The sequence below is a fragment of the Acipenser ruthenus genome, chromosome 10 (assembly GCF_902713425.1).
Source record: "Acipenser ruthenus chromosome 10, fAciRut3.2 maternal haplotype, whole genome shotgun sequence".
Classification (NCBI taxonomy): Eukaryota; Metazoa; Chordata; class Actinopteri; order Acipenseriformes; family Acipenseridae; genus Acipenser; species Acipenser ruthenus.
The window spans coordinates 34,721,441-34,743,354 of NC_081198.1; the positions used below are offsets into that span (position 1 = coordinate 34,721,441).

At 38.3% G+C, this 21,914-nt stretch overlaps 1 protein-coding gene across 17 annotated transcripts in view; it reads left to right on the forward strand.

The window, feature by feature from the left end:
- The window catches only part of LOC117411024 (poly(rC)-binding protein 3), a 75,949-nt gene extending 54,451 nt beyond the window's left edge, over positions 1–21,498 (forward strand). For 5 of the 17 annotated variants that reach the window (XM_059032071.1, XM_059032072.1, XM_034018031.3 and 2 more), the window contains 12 exons: positions 1,603–1,768; positions 2,536–2,559; positions 3,381–3,413; positions 4,233–4,349; positions 5,373–5,504; positions 6,301–6,429; positions 7,138–7,281; positions 10,417–10,458; positions 12,198–12,276; positions 16,275–16,327; positions 16,932–17,101; positions 18,481–21,498. In XM_059032071.1, coding sequence (XP_058888054.1) covers positions 1,700–1,768; positions 2,536–2,559; positions 3,381–3,413; positions 4,233–4,349; positions 5,373–5,504; positions 6,301–6,429; positions 7,138–7,281; positions 10,417–10,458; positions 12,198–12,276; positions 16,275–16,327; positions 16,932–17,101; positions 18,481–18,517 — 1,029 coding nt within the window. In that variant the 5' untranslated portion in view covers positions 1,603–1,699 and the 3' untranslated portion in view covers positions 18,518–21,498. Of the gene's footprint in view, positions 1–1,602; positions 1,769–2,535; positions 2,560–3,380; positions 3,414–4,232; positions 4,350–5,372; positions 5,505–6,300; positions 6,430–7,137; positions 7,282–9,784; positions 9,822–10,416; positions 10,459–12,197; positions 12,277–16,274; positions 16,328–16,931; positions 17,102–18,480 lie in introns of those variants that run through there. The other 12 variants (XM_059032080.1, XM_059032079.1, XM_059032081.1 and 9 more) reach the window with 12 other exon arrangements.
- The last annotated feature ends 416 nt before the right edge of the window (positions 21,499–21,914 follow it).

The window sequence follows — 21,914 nt, forward strand, 5'->3', positions numbered from 1 at the left end:
TGAGGTTGCCTGTCTGCATTTCCATCTGTCTCTCACTCCTACCCTTTTAGTTAGAGAATCACTTATCAAATCATGATGAAACTTACTTGATTATTGATAGTATCAGAATAAATAACTAGTAAATATAGGCTATTTTCCAATTCTAATGAAATTGTCTAAGAACAGTCTTTAGCTATTTAGTATCATATTCTAGGGGTATATGGAGACTTCCTTCTGTCCTTCCTACAATCTGCATCTATAGAACTGCTTATCCGGTGCCAAGATATTTATTATTATTATTATTTATTTCTTAGCAGACGCCCTTATCCAGGGCGACTTACAATTGTTACAACATATCACATTATACATTATTTCACATTATACAGATATCACATTATTTTTACATACAATTACCCATTTATACAGTTGGGTTTTTACTGGAGCAATCTAGGTAAAGTACCTTGCTCAAGGGTACAACAGCAGTGTCCCCCACTGGGGATTGAACCCACAACCCTCCGGTCAAGAGTCCAGAGCCCTAACCACTACTCCACACTGCTGCCCTATTTAGCACTGGTTATCAGAATATGGGAGTATTTGTAGTCTGCCTGTCTACATGTCACACTTTTTACATTCCACAAATGTTGTTTCCAGCTCTCGTCATGAGGGAATTCACCACAGCACTATGAATGTTCATGGAGCATTCTGTTTATATAACAAGTACATGTTTGCAAAATAAAGTGTTTAAACCTACTGTATATTTAACAGCTGCTATTGGAGAATTCCTTTCCTTAGATTAAGCTCTGTATCTGCATAGCAACACATTTAGAACAGTGCGATTCACCCGGTCATTCTGGGATTTGAGTGAATGCAAGCTAGATTCCAAAATGAGAGCAATAAAAAAAAAGTTATTTGATGCAAGATACCTCAATGTTTGTTAAATAATGCAGTATAACTGAGGATTTAATTTTATATAATTTAATATATTAGCAGCATATTTTCCACATTCAGTGGTCTGTGGTTATTGTGTAATACAGCATATCAGTGCTTTCAGTTACTTTGTCTTGTAAAAGCTATAGGGTTTCATTTAAAATGTATTCCCAGTTCAACCATACTTCTTAATGCATCTCTGTGATTACAGTCCCATCTAGTGGCTGTACTATGCAATGCTCCTTTGGTAATCTGAAGCTTTTAAATGTATCCTCTTCAATCCTCGTATCCATTCAATTCAATGTTGGGGTTTCATTTATAAATCATATGTGGGAGACAACATCTGTGATGCCTACTTGAATTAAAGGCCATTGAACCAGAAACCCTACGGTAGTGCCTTAATACAAGTACATGACAGACACCTTAACTTGAAACCTTAGAAGGGAAAATATCCATTGAAATTTAATTTAAAGTACATCAGATTGCATCCTTGGTTTAGGAAGAAACTCAAAAAGAAGCATTGCACTGTACAATTTGAAAGCTTTTAAAGGTGAGTATAACCTGCACTGTCAAATTATTCTGACTGTTTAGAGGAAATATATATTTTAAAGCATTGTTGTCACACCAAACAGTCAACCTCCTATAGGTTTGTTACAGTTTTTACAGTTCTTACTCTCTCCTCTCCTCCCTTGCCAGGTGACTTTCTGGTTGGCTGCTCTACCATCCACACTCATCTTGTCCCAGGGACTCCTGTATAGTGACCATACTCCTGCTTTATCTCACACCACACAAAATGGAATCCAAAGTCTCAGAAGGCGGACTGAATGTTACCCTCACCATCCGGCTGCTTATGCATGGCAAAGTAATGCAGCACTCTCTGCTTTTTGTGACATACAATTAAAATACTTGATGCTAACACAATAATTCCACACGTCTTTCCTGTTTTGTATTTCAATTAGTTGCATAGGTCTCAAATTTTCAATTTTGAAAGAAACACATGTTACAGCAAGCAGGTATTGTTCATTTTAAAAAATACCTGCTTAATATCTGGAACTGTACTGTATTTTCAAGAAAATCTGCAGTTTGCATGCCTTACTTTCAGGGAGTGCATTAGCACTTCACTTCCTACGTAATGTCACCTCAGCAGTGTTTTCTGGGTGAAACCGTGTCACTGGCTGTAATGTGTGTCAGGTAACATGGGAAGCAGATGGTTAGTTAATGACTGGGGGGAAAAAAAGACATTGAAAGGGTGGGGACAATTTGGAGACAATTTCACTCTCCAGGAAGTGACACAAGGAACTGCTAGACTTTTACTAGTAAAAACTGTTTTTGCCGTGGTCTGCTTAAATATTTTGAAACCACAGTTGTTCTGGGATGTATATATTGCCTTTCTTGAGCATTCATTTTGGAACTTCTTGGAGGAAGACTTGGAGACATTAAATCACCCAAACACATACCGCTCCCTTTCTACTCTAGCGGAAACAAGCCCAGCTTAGCAACCCACTCGTCACATTAGTTTATGCCTGAACTGTGGTAATGCAGTAATAAGAGGGCGTTATTTAATGTGTACAATTGAAGGTTAGTTATGTAACAAGACAGAATAAAATATGTTCTCTTTTTTCATTGCAGGAAGTTGGAAGTATTATTGGCAAGGTATGTATAGTGCTCCGTGTAACAAGCTGTTCATATTGTATTATTATTATTATTAGTTTATTTAGCAGACGCCTTTATCCAAGGTGACTTACAGAGACTAGGGTGTGTGAACTATGCATCAGCTGCAGAGTCACTTACAATTACGTCTCACCCGAAAGATGGAGCACAAGGAGGTTAAGTGACTTGCTCAGGGTCACACAATGAGTCAGTGCCTGAGGTGGGATTTGAACCGGGGACCTCCTGGTTACAAGCCCTTTTTCTTTAACCACTGGGCCACATAGCCTCCTAGTATTAACTTTAATATAACAAATCTAGAGAGTAGTTCTTATGAAGATATTTATTTAACCTTACAAAACAACCTTACTGACGCCCTTATCCAGAGCGACTTACAAGATATCACAGTATTATTATTTTTTTTTACATACAATTACCCATTTGGGTTTTTACTGGAGCAATCTAGGTAAAGTACCTTGCTCAAGGGTACAGCAGCAGTGTCCCCACCAGGGATTGAACCCACGACCCTCCGGTCAAGAGTTCAGAGCCCTAACCACTACGCCACACTGCTGCCCATCAAATCTTCATATTGTTTTCAGAACTGTAGTAGCAGCAGTCACACCTTCTATATAACTCCCTACAAGGTGGGGTCACATTTCTCCGTAATTAACTGTGGGTTTATTGAACCCCACAACCTCACGAATATCATCTATGATTTAAGAAAAGGTATACACTTCCGCTAGACCTTTTATTACAGTTATCTGAAAGTATGTCAGCTCAAAATGAAAGCAAACTGAATTTGCTTTATTTATTTTGTATCTTTCTAGAAAGGAGAAACAGTAAAGAAAATGCGTGAAGAGGTGAGTGTTCTCACTAGAAATCTGTGTTTTACTGTAAAGAAATAAAAACAGGTATAAAACACAATACAGTAAAATGTTAATCTGACAGTGCAGCCTGGCACCAAGTCATGTGATTTTTCTTTTTTAAATGTATAATCAAGTATGTCCTGCAGGTACGGTACATCTACAGTAAAAACTCTTGTAAATCCCTTTTATTCAAACTGCTCCAAGGGAAAAGTTTGTATAAACAAGTATTCAGTTAAGTAGGAGATTATGCCCTCTAGTGTCAACAGATGGACAGTTGGGGACATTATTTTCCCTTGGATTAGTGGGCAGATCCGACACACACTATACATTTTTTGGTTTGGATAAATATACCAGCCTGTATGGAAGACAGATTCACTAAAATACATTGTATAATTTTGTATGTGATTTACTTGTTATAACTCCAGGCAATGAACATCATTCACGGTCACTCAGTTTTTTAACGTCTTAATTATATTTTTTATAAGCATATGTATGTTACAGTCAGTAATGTAATTACTTTTTAACTTGCATACATTTATATTAAATACTATACTATATACATTATTTTTTTTATTTTTTTTATTTCTGTTCGCTTCCTGTCGCTTTATAAAGTACATATCAGGTTTCTTATAAATGCCTTAGTTACTTTCTTGTACAACGCTATCAACGTTTATTACCATAACTGTCTAACTGCGATTATAACATTGTTTATAACATATTTATAGATTTTTTTTATATAACAGATCATTAAACTGTAGTTACCAGATAGGGTCTTCTTAAAAAGGCATTGTATTTATGTTTATTGTTGTTTAGAGTGGAGCACGGATCAACATCTCTGAAGGAAACTGTCCGGAGAGAATCGTCACTATCACTGGCCCCACTGATGCAATATTTAAAGCCTTCGCAATGATTGCTTACAAGTTTGAAGAGGTGCGTCTATAGTTTATATCACTGCAGCATTGTATTTTAGAGGATATTATATTTTCAGCAATAAAGGTGGGTGGGGGATAGGTGGGTGGGGGGCAGGTGGTGTGATGGGGGGTTGTGGGGTGGGGGGTGGGGTGTAGGTGGGGTAGGGGTGTGGGGGGCAGGCGGGGTGGGGGCGTGGGGGGCAGGTTTGGTGGGATGGGGTGGGGGGATGAGGGCAGGTGGGGTGGGGGCGTGGGGGACAGGTTTGGTGGGATGGGGTGGGGGGATGGGGGCAGGCGGGGTGGGGGGCAGGTTTGGTGGGATGGGTTGGGGGATGGGGCAGGTGGGGTGGGGGTGTGGGGGGCAGGTTTGGTGGGATGGGGTGGGGGGATGGGGGCAGGTGGGGTGGGTGCGTGGGGGGCAGGTGGGGTGGGTGCGTGGGGGGCAGGTGGGGTGGGTGCGTGGGGGGCAGGTGGGATGGGGGTTGGGTGGCAGGTTTGGTGGGATGGGGTGGGGGGATGGGGGGGGCCTGTGGGGTGGGGGCAGGTGTGTGGGGGGGGGGGGTGCTGCTGTATGTAATCTGTCCACTATCCTGTGATGCAGTGAAATGGTGCAGTCATTTTGGTAGGCTGCTCCAAGACATCCATTATCAGAGTGTATCAGCAATGGAGAACTGAAGGGAAAACGGTCGCCAAGAGATACAACTGTGGTTGCAGAGTTAGTGATGGACTGAGGGAAAACATGTCAAATCTGAAATATTCATGACTAAATTGATTAACATCCCTTGAGACACCCCAGCACCTTGTGAGACACCACACCACGTCAATAGTGTGATCAGAGCAAACATTGGGATTACCTGACATTGGGTACAGGTCCTTATGAAGTGGACAGACAGTCTATGTTTATGTTACTTTTAAATTTTGTGTAAATTCAGTTTCCACAGCTGTCGGTTCGGACAACCGAATAGTGCACCAGATCAGACATATTAAAGGCAGCCCCTTGGGGCAAATCAACCTGTTGTAATGCATTACCACTGTTTTTTAGGACATCATTAACTCAATGAGTAACAGCCCTGCTACTAGCAAACCTCCTGTGACTCTTCGATTGGTGGTGCCTGCCAGTCAGTGCGGATCACTGATTGGCAAAGGAGGGTCCAAAATAAAGGAAATTAGAGAGGTAGGTAATATTGATACTTTAAATGGTCATCCTAGTGGTTAATGGCTGTCTTCCACATATAATAATGTGTATTAAACCCAATCAGTGAATAGGACTGTATGTCTGTGTGAGAAAGTGTAGTCCTGGGGAGCACAGGACTACACCTCCAAGAAGGTGATAGGCTGAAAAGCCTTAATTGTATTATTATTTGTTAATTGTTTTATTGTTTTGGCAGTTGGCTTATTAGTGTAAATTAGAGCCAACTGTCAATATTTAAGGAGAGCAGTCAGTCTGCTAGAGGCTGCTGTGTGAAGAGCCTGACTGTGTGCCATTTAAAAGTTACTGTGTGAACCTTTTTGTTTTGTTTTGTAACCGAGTGTGTTCATTTTAAACAGCTTAGCTGTCCTGTTTATGTAGTCAGCGCTCCTTTATTTGTGTTCAAAATAAAATGTGCGCTACTGCGTGTTTAAAAATCAATTTCTTGGTGTTTGCGTCAGTCAGTAGAGCTGGAAAAGAACCCAAGGCGAGCCTGCGTGGCGAGCATCTTTCACCGTCTCACACACTAAAAGAAGCGTACAGCATATTGCTGTATTAATGCACCTTGTGATTTAATGGCTATTTTGTTATTGGAGAACTCCTAAATAAGTCAATTTATTTTCACCATTTTCTTTTTCTGTCCTATGAAAGTGTAAAATGAGTATACGGAATATATTTGTGCCTTATATAAACACATACTGGACCCTACTGATAAAACTTTAAGAACTGTTTTTTTGAAAGGACATATATTCTTCACAGTTTCTCTGTCTTTTTTGTTTAGTCAACAGGAGCCCAAGTTCAGGTGGCAGGGGACATGTTACCCAATTCAACCGAGCGTGCTGTGACAATCTCTGGAACCCCCGACGCCATCATTCAATGTGTTAAACAGATATGTGTGGTCATGTTGGAGGTAGAGTATGGCAGTCAACTTCCAGTATGTTATCCTGTTCAAACAATGAATCTACATTTCTGAGGTAAAGCTATAACAAAAAAACTAGCCATAGAAGTAATTTAAATTAAGGGGGCTGCTGCTTCTGTGGTATCACATAACAAAACACACAACAACTATGATAAAGATAATTCATGTTTTTAGCCATTTTCTGTTGTGTTCAAAAAGTTGCGCACAGTTCTCATAGGTTTTTAAAAAGCTGCTATTAGGATAGCAGTGCCATAGTTAAAATGTAATCCTAAGAAAAGCCACATAGACGTAAACTTTCAGCTGATGACTTCATCTGGACCTTTATTACACAGATTGAGAATCATTGAGGAATGGTCATGTATCCCTCCAGAACACATTGCAGACTTGTTGCTTTGAATCGGGGCAATCCTGACTGCCCATGGTGTCCCTGCACTTATGTATTCAAAACCTGGAGTTGGGGATTGCTTTTTCATTCTAATCTAAATTACCACCATAATATTGTCTTGTTATGTTATTACATCTTTTCTAAAACATTCAGCCATAATGTATAGCTTTAGATGATAAAAAAAGACTTGCCCAGACCAGAATTGTCCTTGTCATACATACTGTATATGGTTTTGTTCTTGTCTGTTTCTTTCTTTTCTTCCAAAGGTTCCTGTTTTAACACTGTCTCTACCGCTCCCTGTTCCCCTCTCCTAGTCCCCACCGAAAGGTGCCACCATCCCCTACCGCCCAAAGCCCGCCTCCACCCCCGTCATTTTTTCAGGTGGCCAGGTAAGAGCCGACCCGCTGGCAGCGTCCGCAGCCAACCTCAGCCTTTTACTGCAGCACCAGCCACTGCCTGTTAGTTCACTCAGGTTTTCTCACCTTCTCACTTGCATGCTCACAGCCCAAGAGACAGAGAGAAGCTTCAGAGTGGGACAGACAAAGGGGGAAGCTTGCATGAAAGACTTTAAGATTAAACAAACAGTAGGCAGGGTTACCAGCGATTTACTTTTATGAAAATATGCATAGGATCCCCAGTGGCTCATCCAGTAAAGACACTACCGTGCTGGAGTGCAGGGTGACTCCTAGCATCATCCAGCTTGTGCTGAGTTACCAATTCTTGAGCTCCAGTGGGTTGGGGAGGAAAACCGGTTGAGCTAAGTTCACCTCTTTGAGCTTCAACAACCTGTACTAGTCCAGCTGAGATTTCCCTGGCTTGGCCCTTGTCTCGTATCATCCATGGCTTAGACCTGCAACGTGAAATTGGATGATTAGCTTGACAGTGGGAATGGAGGTTGTCTGTTGATCATCTCTCCTTCAGATTAGTGGATTGCAGCCGTGGGTCTACATTAGAATTTGCATTTCAAATTGGGTTAGAAAACATTGGAAAACCGATAAACTATTGATCAAAAAAAGATCTGTTTAAAACTCATCATCCTAATGAGATGTTTAAGACAATTGGCACACTGATATAACTATGTAGCAAATTAAAAAAAAAGTGCTGTTATTTAGGACCTTCTTGAAAATCAGAATTGTAAATAAATTAATCAATACATAGATGAAGTATCGTCAATTAAACCCTTTTAAAAAAAAAGCAGTTTTTCTTTGCAGTTGAAAGGGGAAAAGTGATTTGCTTAGCTTTGTTCTGAAGTTAGTGGTTGCTTCAGAATCACAAGCGACTCTTGAAGCCTTCTATGCATACTTTCTCATTGTATGCCAACCCATTTTAAAGAAGCATATCCCTTTCATTTTTATTGTGCATGATTTCCTCTTCTTCTTTTAACTTAAAGTAATGAGACCCAAGGATTTGAAAACATTTAACCTCTCAATTGCATTTGCACAAAACATGGTAACTACACAGGCCTATTTGGATACTTTTCAATGAAAGCCTGTGCTGCACTACAATCACTTTGCTCAGGACTCACATTACACACAAACAGTCTAATAACAATTTACCTCATGCTGTTAATAGTCCAGATATCATTATTGGAAAACAAATATGATTCTTGTTCCAAAGCCTGTGGTCAACAACGTGACACCATTTTCATTGTCTAGTCTTGTTGGTTACAGTTCAATGAAGCATAACTGTTTTTTCATTACAATTTATAGATTCAGTTTACTTTTTTTCCACACTAATAAACATACTTCACTTTGATAAATAATAACTACTGTACAGCATCTGCAAAATTATTGATATATAATGCATGTGTACAAACAGAAGATCACTTTAGCTGTGCCCATACAGGGCGATATATATATAATTTTATGAAAATGTTCAATACACCCTCTAGATTAAATATATATATATATATATATATATATATATATATATATATATATATATGATTTATACACACCATTATATAACTGTGATTCATAATAAGACAACTTCGCCTAAACTGCACAAGATGACATCTCTTATACAATGAGAGACACGCTACACATGATTTGCAGTATTAACTTATGTATAAAATGGTTCTTTATGTACAGACTTGTTTAGAATAAGTCAAAGATCAAATCAAATCTACAAATTACAGTATGTGTTCATTTTGATTTTTTTACTCACACTACACCATCTTGCTCTATTTGTAATCTAGAGAAGCATCCTAAGAGTATCTCCTACGTAGGACTTTTATATCTCCTTATGGCAAAATGGTTTGCAGTGTGCAGGTGTAGAGGTGATGCAGTGCTCAAGACAATGACAAACAACAAAGTACTGGTGAAATGGTGGTTTATTTGTAATTCCAATGTCACTTGACAACAGTAAAGTAATGGAGGACTTAAATAAAGGTGTAAATGTATGCCATCTATATTTGAGCTTATTGAAAACTGCCAATATATTTACGAATTGGTTATTTGGTTATTTATTTAGCAGACGCCTTTATCCAAGGCGACTTACAGAGACTAGGGTGTGTGAGCTATGCATCAGCTGCAGAGTCATTTACAACTACGTCTCACCCGAAAGATGGAGCACAAGGAGGTTAAGTGACTTGCTCAGGGTCACACAATGAGTCAGTGGCTGAGGTGGGATTTGAACCAGGGACCTCCTGGTTACAAGCCCTTTAACCACTGGACCACACACAGAATTGGAAGTAAATATGGTCCTATTGAATGTGGGTGTGGTCAAAAAGGAAAACATGATGTTAAAGTGAGAATTCTGTAAGAAAATGCAAGAAGCTCCACTCCTGTTGTTCTCAAAAACATCTAAAAAGTTGTCTTAAATGAGAAAAGCGTTAGACATCACAAAAAGGACATATGAGCTGTTGTAAAAATCATAGCTAGCTCGTGTAGTAACTCCAGGTTCAGCGGGACACGCATTCCTAATGCATGCTGGTTCCTTTTGCATGTCTCTTTTCTTCAGGAGATGCAGGACTGCAAGTGCCAGAATGCATTACAATGTGAGTTTCAAAACCTGAACTGTGCCAGTGAACCTGGAGCCATATGGTGAACTTATTGACATACATATATATTTTGACTGTTTAACACTGGATTATCTTGGCACCTTATTATAATAGCTGAGATTGAATTCTGCGTTTTAATGTTGTGTAATATTATCACGTGAATAATTAAATATGGGAAACAACAACTTGAAAGCAAAATCCACACAAAAACGTTACAAAATTAGTCAGAAATAATGTTTTAAAACCTCATTTTAACACATTTTTTAAAAATGTTATTTTGTTTCTCTTTGGTTTTCTTTTTTCTTTCAGAAATTACATTTTTGGAGTAAACTGAAAATACACGTTGGGACATTGAAATTGTTGCCAATTTCAATGATCCACCTCCTTTGGAATGGGGCAATTTCAATGTTCTGGAGTATATCATCCAAAATAAAAAGCCTCCTAATATCAACAAGCAGGTTATGTGACTCCTATAGAATCATTCTTAACAAGAGTTCAATGTAAATGGACAAATACACTGTTGGTAGATTTATAAGTGTGATTGTTTATCACATTTACAATTCTGATGTAAACTTTGTGTTTTTCTATACAGGCCTACACAATTCAGGGACAGTATGCCATTCCACATCCAGATGTGAGTTACTACTCTTATTTCACACTCTTCTATGTTTAACAGTCTGCATGCTTATATTAATGAGTATTAATATTAACTAATAATATTAATAAAACATCTGATATGTAATTTGCCATATTACTATCAGTCAATCTGAAACTATACTTTGAACCTATACTTCCCCATATTAAAATAATATTCATAGGACTTGGCCTGTTTGTAAAAATAAATAAATACATTTACAAAATAAAAATAGTGAGTATCCTTCTGATTTATCCATATTTATCAATTTCAGCAAAATGCCAAATTATTTTCTGTTTATTTTTCACAATTAAAGTCCTGTAAATTCTGAATGGCCACTGTAATTTTTAATCAGCGATATTAAAGTGCATATAGCAAACAAACTAATCGTGTAAATCTAATCTGATTTGCATTGCCACCACTTTGTAGATATGGAAGGGGCACACATTATTTTAAACACGTATTTGATTATTTTTGTCAAAGCATTCATAAACAGTAAAAGTGGCAAGCGAGTCTTGCTCTCCTATCCATGCTGCACTTCCCATTGAAGTAATTTATTTTTCTTTAAAACTCCCAGAAGCTAGACGCATTGGCTCGCATTTGAGTACCAATCAGTGCTTTTCACAGCTCACAGGAAGCACAGCATTGAAGTATCTGCAATATTCTTCTCCAACAGCTTCAAATAAATTATCATTAAAAAATCAAATTTACCTTTACCATAATGTGTGTGGGTTTTATTGTATAGCAAAATCTGAGACCTACAAATATATAGTAATATATGTTGGGTAAGATTAACTAGAATTATTTTGTTAGCACCATGTACTTTGAAAGCAGAGCTTTAAGTTCAAGAAGCATGGACTAATCATGTCTGAAGATATTTTGATTCAAAGTTTTTGTATCACTATTGATTGGATCGGTCGTATGAAGCCAAGGTAAGAAAATAGTCACGTAATGGAGGTCTCTGCAAGTAATATGATGCTATCTTTTTTTCAATATGTGAATATAACAATAATTATGACTATGGATTAAACATGAACACCAAATGCAAGACAGTGCCTTCTCAAGATGGCTGCCAACAAAATAGGATCCAACAACATCTATGAATAAAGTTATATCTGGTGTGGGTGCTGGTAAATGGAACATCTCCTAATGCTAATATAAAACATCAACTATGAGGTATAAACATAGGACTGTGAATACTGTTAGCATGGTTGCTTATATATATATATGTATAAACAGAGGATATATCCTTCAAAGTTGTTGTCAGACGGCTATGTATGTATGATCATTATAAGAAATCTTTTTTATTTGTACTGTGGTGTTTCTGATGCGATGGCCTTAATACAGTAGATCAGAATCGAAAGTCCTACTTAGGATGTAAAAGTAAAATAAGAACATGTTTGATTTCTTGTAGCATACACACAGACACTGCTGCAGTATTGAAGTGCAATTTGACGGTCTTCATTTTTTTTTCTATTCTAAGCATGCTGGTCATGCCAGCCGTGGCTGCTTCTAGATGTTTTGTCGCAAGCTTTTCGGAATGAAGATGACCCAAAAACACATTGTATATCAGACCACATGGGACAGGCCAAGTCCTATCATAGTTTTTCTTTTTTGTTTTGCCATGATGCATCATGGCCACCTTGTTATTTTCTAATTCAAGTTTTGTTCTTGATTTGGTGTGACCTGTGCTATATAAAAATAACCTCTTAGTTCTAATGTCCCTCCTACCCCTTCAGCAGTTGACCAAGCTCCACCAGTTGGCTATGCAGCAAACCCCTTTTACTCCCCTTGGACAGACCACCCCTGCTTTCCCTGGTACGTACCCAAGAAGCCCTTTATGAAATTCCTTCTCTTCATACCTGTAGAGTTTCTTTCTCTTTCTTATCTTGTTGTTTTTGTTGATCTGTGCACTGTACCCTGGTGGTAGAACTTGAGTTATATCCAGTTTTTCTATTTTTTGGGGGCCTTTGGTCTTTTATCCTAAAGGTGCCAGGTAGTCTGTAGCCTGGGCACCAGTTGGCTCTTTTCATATCAAGTTCCCAAACACGTTTTAGGACCAAGACTTTGCTGTTTATAGAACAGTTGATAATTGGTAGTGCCTGTCGATTTATCAAAATCAAGCCTACTCGCCATATGACAACATAAAAACAGTATAGTGTTAATATAGCATCATTTCATATAATTGCAAAGCACACCACAAAAAGTACAGGATTGATAAATGCAAAAAAGAAATAAGGATCTTAGATCACTCCTAAATGTTCGTCTGTTGTGTAAAAGAGAAAGGCCATCAACAGTAACCAGAAAAATATAACTAATCAACAAAAACTCTGAATTCAGAATATTCTGCTACATACATTGTTTGATGCCTGAAGAAGGCAGCACAGTGCACGTAGTGAGATTGTCAGGATTAAAACATAAATAGAGTAAACACAAATAACAGTAAAGGCACTAGTGAGCGCACACTTAGAATACTGCATTGCAAAAGTACATTGTGACATTGGAGAATGTCCAGTGAAAAGTAACCAGACAAACACTTACGGGACCCTTTACTGAAGTTTTTTAAATCATAAAATGAGCTGACAATAATTAAGTGCTTTAATAAACAAATAGCAGAAGATACTTTTTACACAGAGAATGAGACTGGTATATAGAATAGTCAAAAGCCAAGCTGTTTCTGCTGATTCACTGGAATCCTTTAAGAAATTTCTTGGATCAATCTGCTACTAGGAACTGGACGAGCATTGATTGGCTGAAAGCCCTCTTGTCATTTGTAACTTTTCTTCAAGTGAGGTGCTAATGCACTTACAAGCACAGTACCCCTGGACCATTTAGCCGCTGTGTTTTTTTAATTTTTTTAAATTTTTTTATATTAATAGTATTTATTAACAGGTTCAATTTATTATTTATCTTACTGTTGTGTGATCTTTTCCACCCTTGATGTAAAATCCTCTGACCGCTGCCTGTTTTCCAGTAGAACCCTTCCTTAATGGCATGCCCCTCTGTACTGCTAGGTCCTCACCTACACAGCTGTAACCAAGAGCCATCTCCATTCAAGCCAACTGGTTAATCACTTATAGACCTTGATCTACAGCCACTGAATTGGAAGTTCTGAAACTGACGCCATTATCGCTTGGCCATGCTGGAGGCAGCATAGCTCATAGGAGGATGCAGTTTCAGAACTTTCTCTACCCTTCTTTATCCAGGTGCTGCTAATACATGATATGCTATTTCAACAGGTCATAACATTTAAACTATTCACAATTTCAATGATATGTGCTACATTTTATATGAAAATAATACTTGCTGTACTTGGGACATTGCTTTTATATAGTAAAATGCATTGTTCTGTGGTTCCCTGTGGCCATCATTGGTTGCCACAATCCATTGTTGCCGAGCAAACACACAACTCCCTTATCCTGCCCAATGGCAAGATTTCAATCCAGCTGATGTCTGATTTCAATCCAGCTAGTTGGTTACCAAAATTATCAAGAAGATTTACAAGACAATTTTCCCTAGCCATTTTTGTGATTGAGGGCGGCACTGTGGCGTAGTGGTTAGCGCTGCTGCCTCACAGCGCCAGGGTCCTAGGTTAGAATCCGGCCTAGGGTACTGTCTGTGTGGAGTTTGCATGTTCTCCCCGTGTTCGCGTGTGTTTTCTCTGGGTATTCCGGTTTCCTCCCACAGTCCAAAGACATGCTGTCCAGGTTGATTGGTTACTCTAAATTGCCCTCTGTGTGTGTGGTGCCCTGCAATGGACTGGCGTCCCGTCCAGGGTGTAGTCTCGCCTTGCGCCCTGTGTATGCCGGGTTAGGCTCCGGCTCACTGCGACCCTGTAAAGGAGTAAGCGGTTAATGATAATGGATGGATGGATGGATGGATTTTTGTGATTAATTTGTGAACACAAAACCCCCAAAAATATAAACTGTTCACTGTACAGTTGGCTCATTATATTACATGGAGTGTTTACCACGATATTGCCACACTGGATGAATCTGTCAGAAGATCCATTGCTGCCATTATAAATCCCTGCTAGAGGAGGATTCCAGTGAGAGAATAGCGACCTGAGGAATAGGGGCGGGGATGAGATTTTTGAGAAATAGTTTGGTTTGGAAAAAAAGAAAGAATTTAGCAATGCCAGAAATGCCATATGTCCAATCAGTGGCAGGTTTTAATGACGGGACTGCTTCAGACAGGAGATATCACCCAAGTGTCTTGGGGACATAGGTGCCAATAATCCAATTACAGCAGATACAGTATAACACTAACAGCCTAGATTAAGAAATTAGCTTTGTGCCTACAAGCCCCTGCTGGCAGAGGATCCGAAAACAAATGTATTTCAAAAAGGCCTGCAGGGTGTTGGATGCCTGTTGCCTTCATAAAGTGAATTATGTAGGTCATGGTTGGGGTTTTCTCCTAGACTTTAGTTTGGAACTTCTCCAGTTCCAATATCCCCCAACCATAAGGATCCAATATATATGCAGTCCGGTGCAGGCCATACAAAAAAGGATAGTCTTGGAAGGACCATGGTTAAAAGTGGAAGAACTTGTCCCCTGTGGCTCACCTTGGAAAGACACTGCCACATGAAGTGATGTCATCAAGAGCTTGCTGGTTAGAATCCTTTTTGTGCCAATTTGCCGGTCTTGGCCTTAGTGGTCTCCTAGGTTAGAGAGGAAAACTGGCTAGGGGTAGTTTGCTTTGCCATGCTACAGGATCTTGCCTGCAGGGTTCAGTAACTCAGAATAGGTAAAGAAGGTGAAATGGTTGGCTTGGCAATGGGAACATGTCGTCTCTGTATCTTTAGTCCTCCTAAATCAGTAAGTGAAGTGACATTCAAATTGGGCATTTCAAATTAGAAAGAAAATGAGGGTAAGGATCTCATAAGGACGCTGGGTAAACGTGGAAGGACTAAATCAACGTCATCTTTTAACCATGGTCCTTCTAATTTAGAGTGTCAAATTATTTTACCACTGTTTTTCTCCCTGTCCCCACAACACCTCACGAGAACAGAAGAACAGTGTGCGTCCTCTGATCCCACTGCCAAGCCAATCACCTCTTTACCCCCAGGAGCTGGGCAACAGATGTCAATGAGCAATACCTGCTCCAATGTCAGGATGCCTGGCCAGTAGGGCCAATGTAGTGCAAACCCGGGAACGCTAGACCTGATGCTCCCTGTGGGATCCCCAGTTAAGATCAGCAACTTGGCACAACCAGGATGAAATCCTATGCTCTCCTGATTGCATGACTCATCCTGTACATCGTGCAGTCGTGCCTTTACCATGTGTGCCACGATGGTTCTTCCACCTTTAAATATGGTATCATGGAATACCTCGTGTACCAGTTTTGTTACACAAAAGATGTTGAGAATTGTACTTCCGCTATTGCAATGCAGCCTAGTAGTTTGGAGATAGAAAAACTAAAAAAATATATTTTGTAAGAATAAAAATCATACTTTGTGCAATTGTTTGCTTTGATAAACTAGGAAAACAATCTAGGATTCAAGGTGTTGCAAGAAGATTTCATTTATTTTTCCCAGGAAAACACCTATTATTTAAAATATGTTTTAAGTCATATCATTGTTTTATTTTTCAACCTAATAAACATCATACTCTTCAAGGACACTAGAACGCACTCCTTCAAGAAAGCCCAGCTATTTTCTGAACTCCGTTGCATCACAATGCTGCTATACTTTTTCAGGTCTTGGGACCATATCGAATCCTGTTCTGGAGGTTTTAACTTGCTGATTAGAACAGTTTGCAGACTCACTCTGGCCATTTGATATACAATTTATTCTGTTCTCTCCTCCCCCTGCTCAGGTATGGATGCCAATCCCCAGGCCAGTACTCATGAACTCACCATTCCCAATGATGTGAGTATGACATTCGGAAACCAGGGACTGTTTCATCATTGTCTTAATAACAGTTAAACAGAAAATTAATCCAATATCATAGTATATGAAAGTATAGTGTTTACGGATCAATTCATAGATATTTGTCGGCTCATCTAAATAAATGGCAAATTCATTAATAATGTGCCACTTCTACAAAAGCACCTGACGCAGTGTTCAATGGAAAAAGATGTCTTGTCCACTGTTGAAGATTTCTGTGATATGGGCCACTGCAGCACGTCTGCTGCTTACTACAACACGTGGTTTTCTGCAAACGCTGCTATTCCAGGAACACCCATTAGACTTGATAGCATGTTGGTCAGTGCAGCCACTGTGTTGAGGGATTAACTGCTTGTACAGCCCCATTTGAAGGTGCAGAAATCCTGAATACACAACAATTTCTTATCACACTGCTATATAGCTCTATTATTTAAGTTTTGGCCAGTCATCGTACTATTTAATTGGAATTTAAAAGTAATATTTTCTTTCTGGTGTTAACAAATTGCAGATTGCCAAAATATTCCCTGGTTATATTTGTTTTTAGGACCCTGTTTTTCCTTTTAAGAACCGCTGCAATTTTTTCCAGTTAATAGGCTGCATAATCGGGCGCCAGGGAACCAAAATCAACGAGATCCGTCAGATGTCTGGAGCGCAGATCAAAATTGCTAATGCCATGGAAGGCTCAGCGGAGCGTCAAATCTCCATTACAGGATCCCCCGCCAGCATAAGCCTCGCCCAGTACCTCATTAACGCAAGGTAACATCATCCCTTCCCCTGCACCACACTGTACCGCATGCCCATTGTTCTATTCCACTATGCCTATTGAAGCAACTGTGAGAAATATAGATTTCTGCCAGGGCTGTTCTGGATATCCTTCTTTTATTTCAATCTTAAACAAAAGAGTCATTTAAAGATTAATGTGGGTTTTTTTTTCACATACCTAAAACCTTTTCTCACCACTTATGTAAAAAGCACTGTGATTGGTGTTTACGAAAAAATAATACTGAATCAATCAATTACAATTTATTTTCTCATTATCACACTCAAAGCTTCAAGTCTCCACCACTCTTCTGATGCTGCTTTTCACATTGGAAATCAAAACATCTGAGATGAGATTTTGCAGGCATTTAATAAAGCTGTACAACCTTATCTCAAACACAGAGTTACAGAGTCTCTATATTTATAATGTTGACTTGATATCTATTCTTTAATGGTTCAGAGGCAATCAAAAATCAGTGTGAAATTATATTAAATCTTTGAACATCAAAAGCATCTGTAGCTAATTATAACATTAGACTAGTTTGCATGTTCCTGCAAATTCAGAAATGATAGCCTAATGCTATATTTAGCTACAGATGCTTTTGATGTTCACTAGTTTCACTTCATAAATACTATAATATAAAGGGTTAGCAGAGGAAATTAAGCAGAACTAATGGACATTGCTTTCCATGGTTTCACCAGTAAATATGCTTTGATTATGATCTTTTATGTGGTTTATGGTTGTGAACTAAAAAGGCAGCAAATCAGATATCACCAAATGTTGATAACAGAGCAGAATAATGACTTAATTAGGAAATGGGAGCTATGTGTCTTATGCCATGATGTAAAGGCTACTGTAAAGGGGGCTCATACTTTACTTATAATAAAAGCTTTCTTTTAAATGTGAGACGTTTTCTTGATAATAGAATAGGCAGGTATTCTTCTTAAAGCACATTATAATACAATATGTGTAGGAAAAAGGTACTTTCATTTCAGATAGACTTTATCCAAAATTTTTCTGTAGTTTATGAGCATTTATAGTTAAGTTCACTGTCAAAACTGGAAATGAAGACCGTTGCACATCAGATTAGGTCCTACAACGCATATTTATTTAACAAACATGTACATTAATTGTACCTTGCACACCAAGTCTGTTATTATCACACAAGAGTTCATTTTAAAATCCAAATGATTTAGTTTTGTTTCAATGTTACATATGAAAATTGAATGGATCTGGTACAACCAAATTCGATCAATAACAATCCACATTTTAGTCTTGAAACAGATATAAACACACCGTCAAATGCTTACAACATTATTTTATCTCTCTATCTCTTTTTTCCTTCCTTTCTCCCTCCTCTCCTGTACTGTTCTAGGCTGACGTCTGAGGTCACTGGAATGGGCACCCTCTAATTTCTACCCACCATCCTTCACTGCATCACCTGACCCTCCTGAGCCAATGGCATTGCACCTAGTCTCTGTATTCTGCTGTCCTGCATTTGAGTGATACTTACTTATTTATATAATATAATCTATACTTATACATATTTATATACCCCAGTTCAGTGTCCCTTCTCCCATACCCAGAATTGTTAACAGATGCCCCATCCCTGCTTGTCCATTGTTTTGAATAAGATTCTTTTTTTGACACTCTAGTACCATACTTGACAATAGTGGTCACTCTGCATAAACATCCTTTTTGCTGTACTGTTTTTCTATTTGTGTTGTGCGCTGCAGACATGTGACTCCTCTTCTTTTGCACTATTTGGTGCAGCGTGGCAAAGAATGGTGGTTTAAAAAAATGATACAATATTGCCATATAATACGTGTCTATATTGTGTCTGCAAGGGGGTATGTACTGTATAATGGATGAAGTCCAATAATTAGGTTTGTATTTGTGTTCATTTGCTTTTTCATTTAAAAGATAGAGGCTGAGTCCATTTTTTGAGGTTTATTTATAGATATAGAATTAATGTTTTACCACGTAAAAATCTATTGAGATGTTGTGGGGTTTTTTTTTTACAAGATTTTAAAGATGTGGTGCCCCATAAGGTGTTGAAAGACAAAAATGGCTGTCAATAAAAATGAACACAAATACAGTATCATGATATTTTGATGTAAGGGTAATCTTTCTGTCATTCACTTTCATTGCGATTCCAATCAAGGACATATTACGTGTATTTGGAAACAACTGAGCCCGGCGCAGATTTTATTCCCTAAAATGATCTCCTTGTAAATGTGATGTGGTCAATATAGCAGCTATATCCTAGTGTAGCCTCGCACAAAGACATCCATTCAATGCAAGGCTTTAATGTTGTGAAACGGGTCCCTTGTTATAAAATGCAAAATGCCTTCCAACAAGAAAACTGTAGCTGAATCCCACATTGTTAACTCCCCCTTACCCATTGTATACATACAGTATAACAGTATACCTCCACAGACGCAGCCATGCACAAGGTGGAAACATCAGTGCATCCTTTCATAGAAATCTAAAAATCTTTAGGGTGTTACCTGATCCCGAATAGATATACTGTACTGTAGCATAGTTTATACAATCACACTGAACCAAATGTTTTAGGGCCATGGAATGTTTAAAGGTTCTGTCCAGAACCCAGGGAGGTAGGTTTGGACTTTTTTTTTTTTTTTTTTTTTCAAACTGGTCTTCCTACCTCTCGTACATGATTGTTTCTTCTTTTTTTGATGTCTGCTTTTATAACCAATACGATGTTATTTTCTTTTCAAATAAGCTGCGTTGATGACGAGCACTGAACAATGTGTTTGCGATTTCAAACTTTGTCATTTTTTTTCCTGGTCTCTTCACTGACTCTCAGTGATCACTGAGCTGGTATTGACAGGCAGTGGCTATGAGCTGTAAATTGTTAGCTGTTAAAGTGACATGAAGCGGCTTTGAAACTGACCCAAGCTGATCTTCCACACATAGCTTTGAGAAAGAAACTGATGAGATAAATGAATGTAAACTACCTTCAGTAGTTTAATAGGAATTTAACATCAGTTTGGAAGCAGACATTGTGTGAAACTATATTGTTTCAGATTTTTTAAAATGTTTTATTATAAGTTCGGACAATGTTATAGTAACCATTAATTTTAAATGATATGACTTGTGTGTCATGCATCAGTAATGACATATTAATGTGCTGCACTGCAGTTAGTAAAGTATGTGTCTTAGGTCTGAACCTCAGTAGTGATTGTTTCAATTTTTAATGTGCAGTTCAGAATTGACAGTATGAGAGGTGATTTGAGTTTTGTTGGAATGTACTGAATGGTGTGCACATTGTGAATCTGTACTACTCTGCAATGTACAATATGATAAAATACAATAGTGTACTAAACTATACTATAGAGTAGCGGTTCCCAACCCTGGTCCTGGGGACCCCCTGTGTCTGTTGATTTTTATTCCAACTGAGCTCTCAGTTACTTAACTAGACCCTTAATTGAACCAACCAAGTTTGCAGCCTCAGTCTGGCAGAACTGAAATCTAGTTAAAGACAACTATTTAACACTCACTATTTATTAATATTGGTTTATGCACTAGCTTTCTTGCCTTTCACCTCAGGATCCGTGAAATAAATGTGGTGGTCCCAACTAAGCCTATAATGCGCATTGGTCACAAAACCACCATACAATTTGGCACAATTCGGTGTGCTTGAGATACACATGTGATAGCTGTTCAGGTGACAGAGCTGTGAGGAGAAGCCATTGTCTCTCCCCTTTCATGAGAGCTAATAGTATATATAGAAAATAGTATAATCATAGAAAGTTAAGGGAAAGGGGAGATAATACATGTTAAAATGGAATTTGAAGCGATCTCTATTCAACCATGCAGACAAATCATTTATACGAAAAACCACATGCAGTGCAGTATGAGCAATTTTAGCAGAGATCGCATTAAGCCATGAATCTGATTCTAACAACGTCTATAGAACGGTAAATATTATTCATGTAGTGGAACTTCGCACATGGTTTGAAAATAATATTTTGTACTGTACATCTAAGGTTCTTTGTAATTACCCTTCACATTTCCTTTCATTTAATGTAAAAATGTATTACGATGTTCAGAAGCTGTATTATGAAGTTCTGATGCATGAGATTCGGTATGAGTTCATTTATGTAACCACTTTTTCTTTCGTTCCACTTTTCCATGAACATTTTTGTTTTCCTGTACTAGAGCAGCAAAAAAAAAAAAAAAGATCCTGTTATGTATGTGCTTATGTATCTTCTGCTGTCAGAAATTGTAACAAAGAGTTTGGTTTTTATTTTTAGTTTAATGACATGCTGCTTGCAGATCTATATTAGATTTAAATGATTGAAATTAGATAACCCTTTTAACTGTTTTGTAAAAAAGAAAAATAAACTTTCTTTATCCCTTGTTTGAAGACCTTCTTTTTATTTGTATTGGTTTGGTTTCCAGTGTATGCATGAATTACACTGTGAGAGATTGCTATTTCTTTTTTTGTTCTGCTTTCTGAAATAAGCAATAGGACACAAGAAGGTGTGGGCTTACTGAGACTGTGCAGCCTTCAGCCTTATTGAGCTAATACAAGGAAAAATATATAACATATACATTTATTTTACATCAAATCCCCAAATAACAGAATGAGATCTCTCTATGGTTAACCTAACCCGTCAATATGATTTTTATCACGCCTTGTCCTTATACCTGGAAAACTGCTTATCCAATGAAACTCATCATTAACAATATTTAGTACTGAGTTGTTGAGTGTATTACATTCTGAGGATATGCTGGGGGGTCCGACTGTCCGTCTGTTTGTTACACTTACATTTGTACATG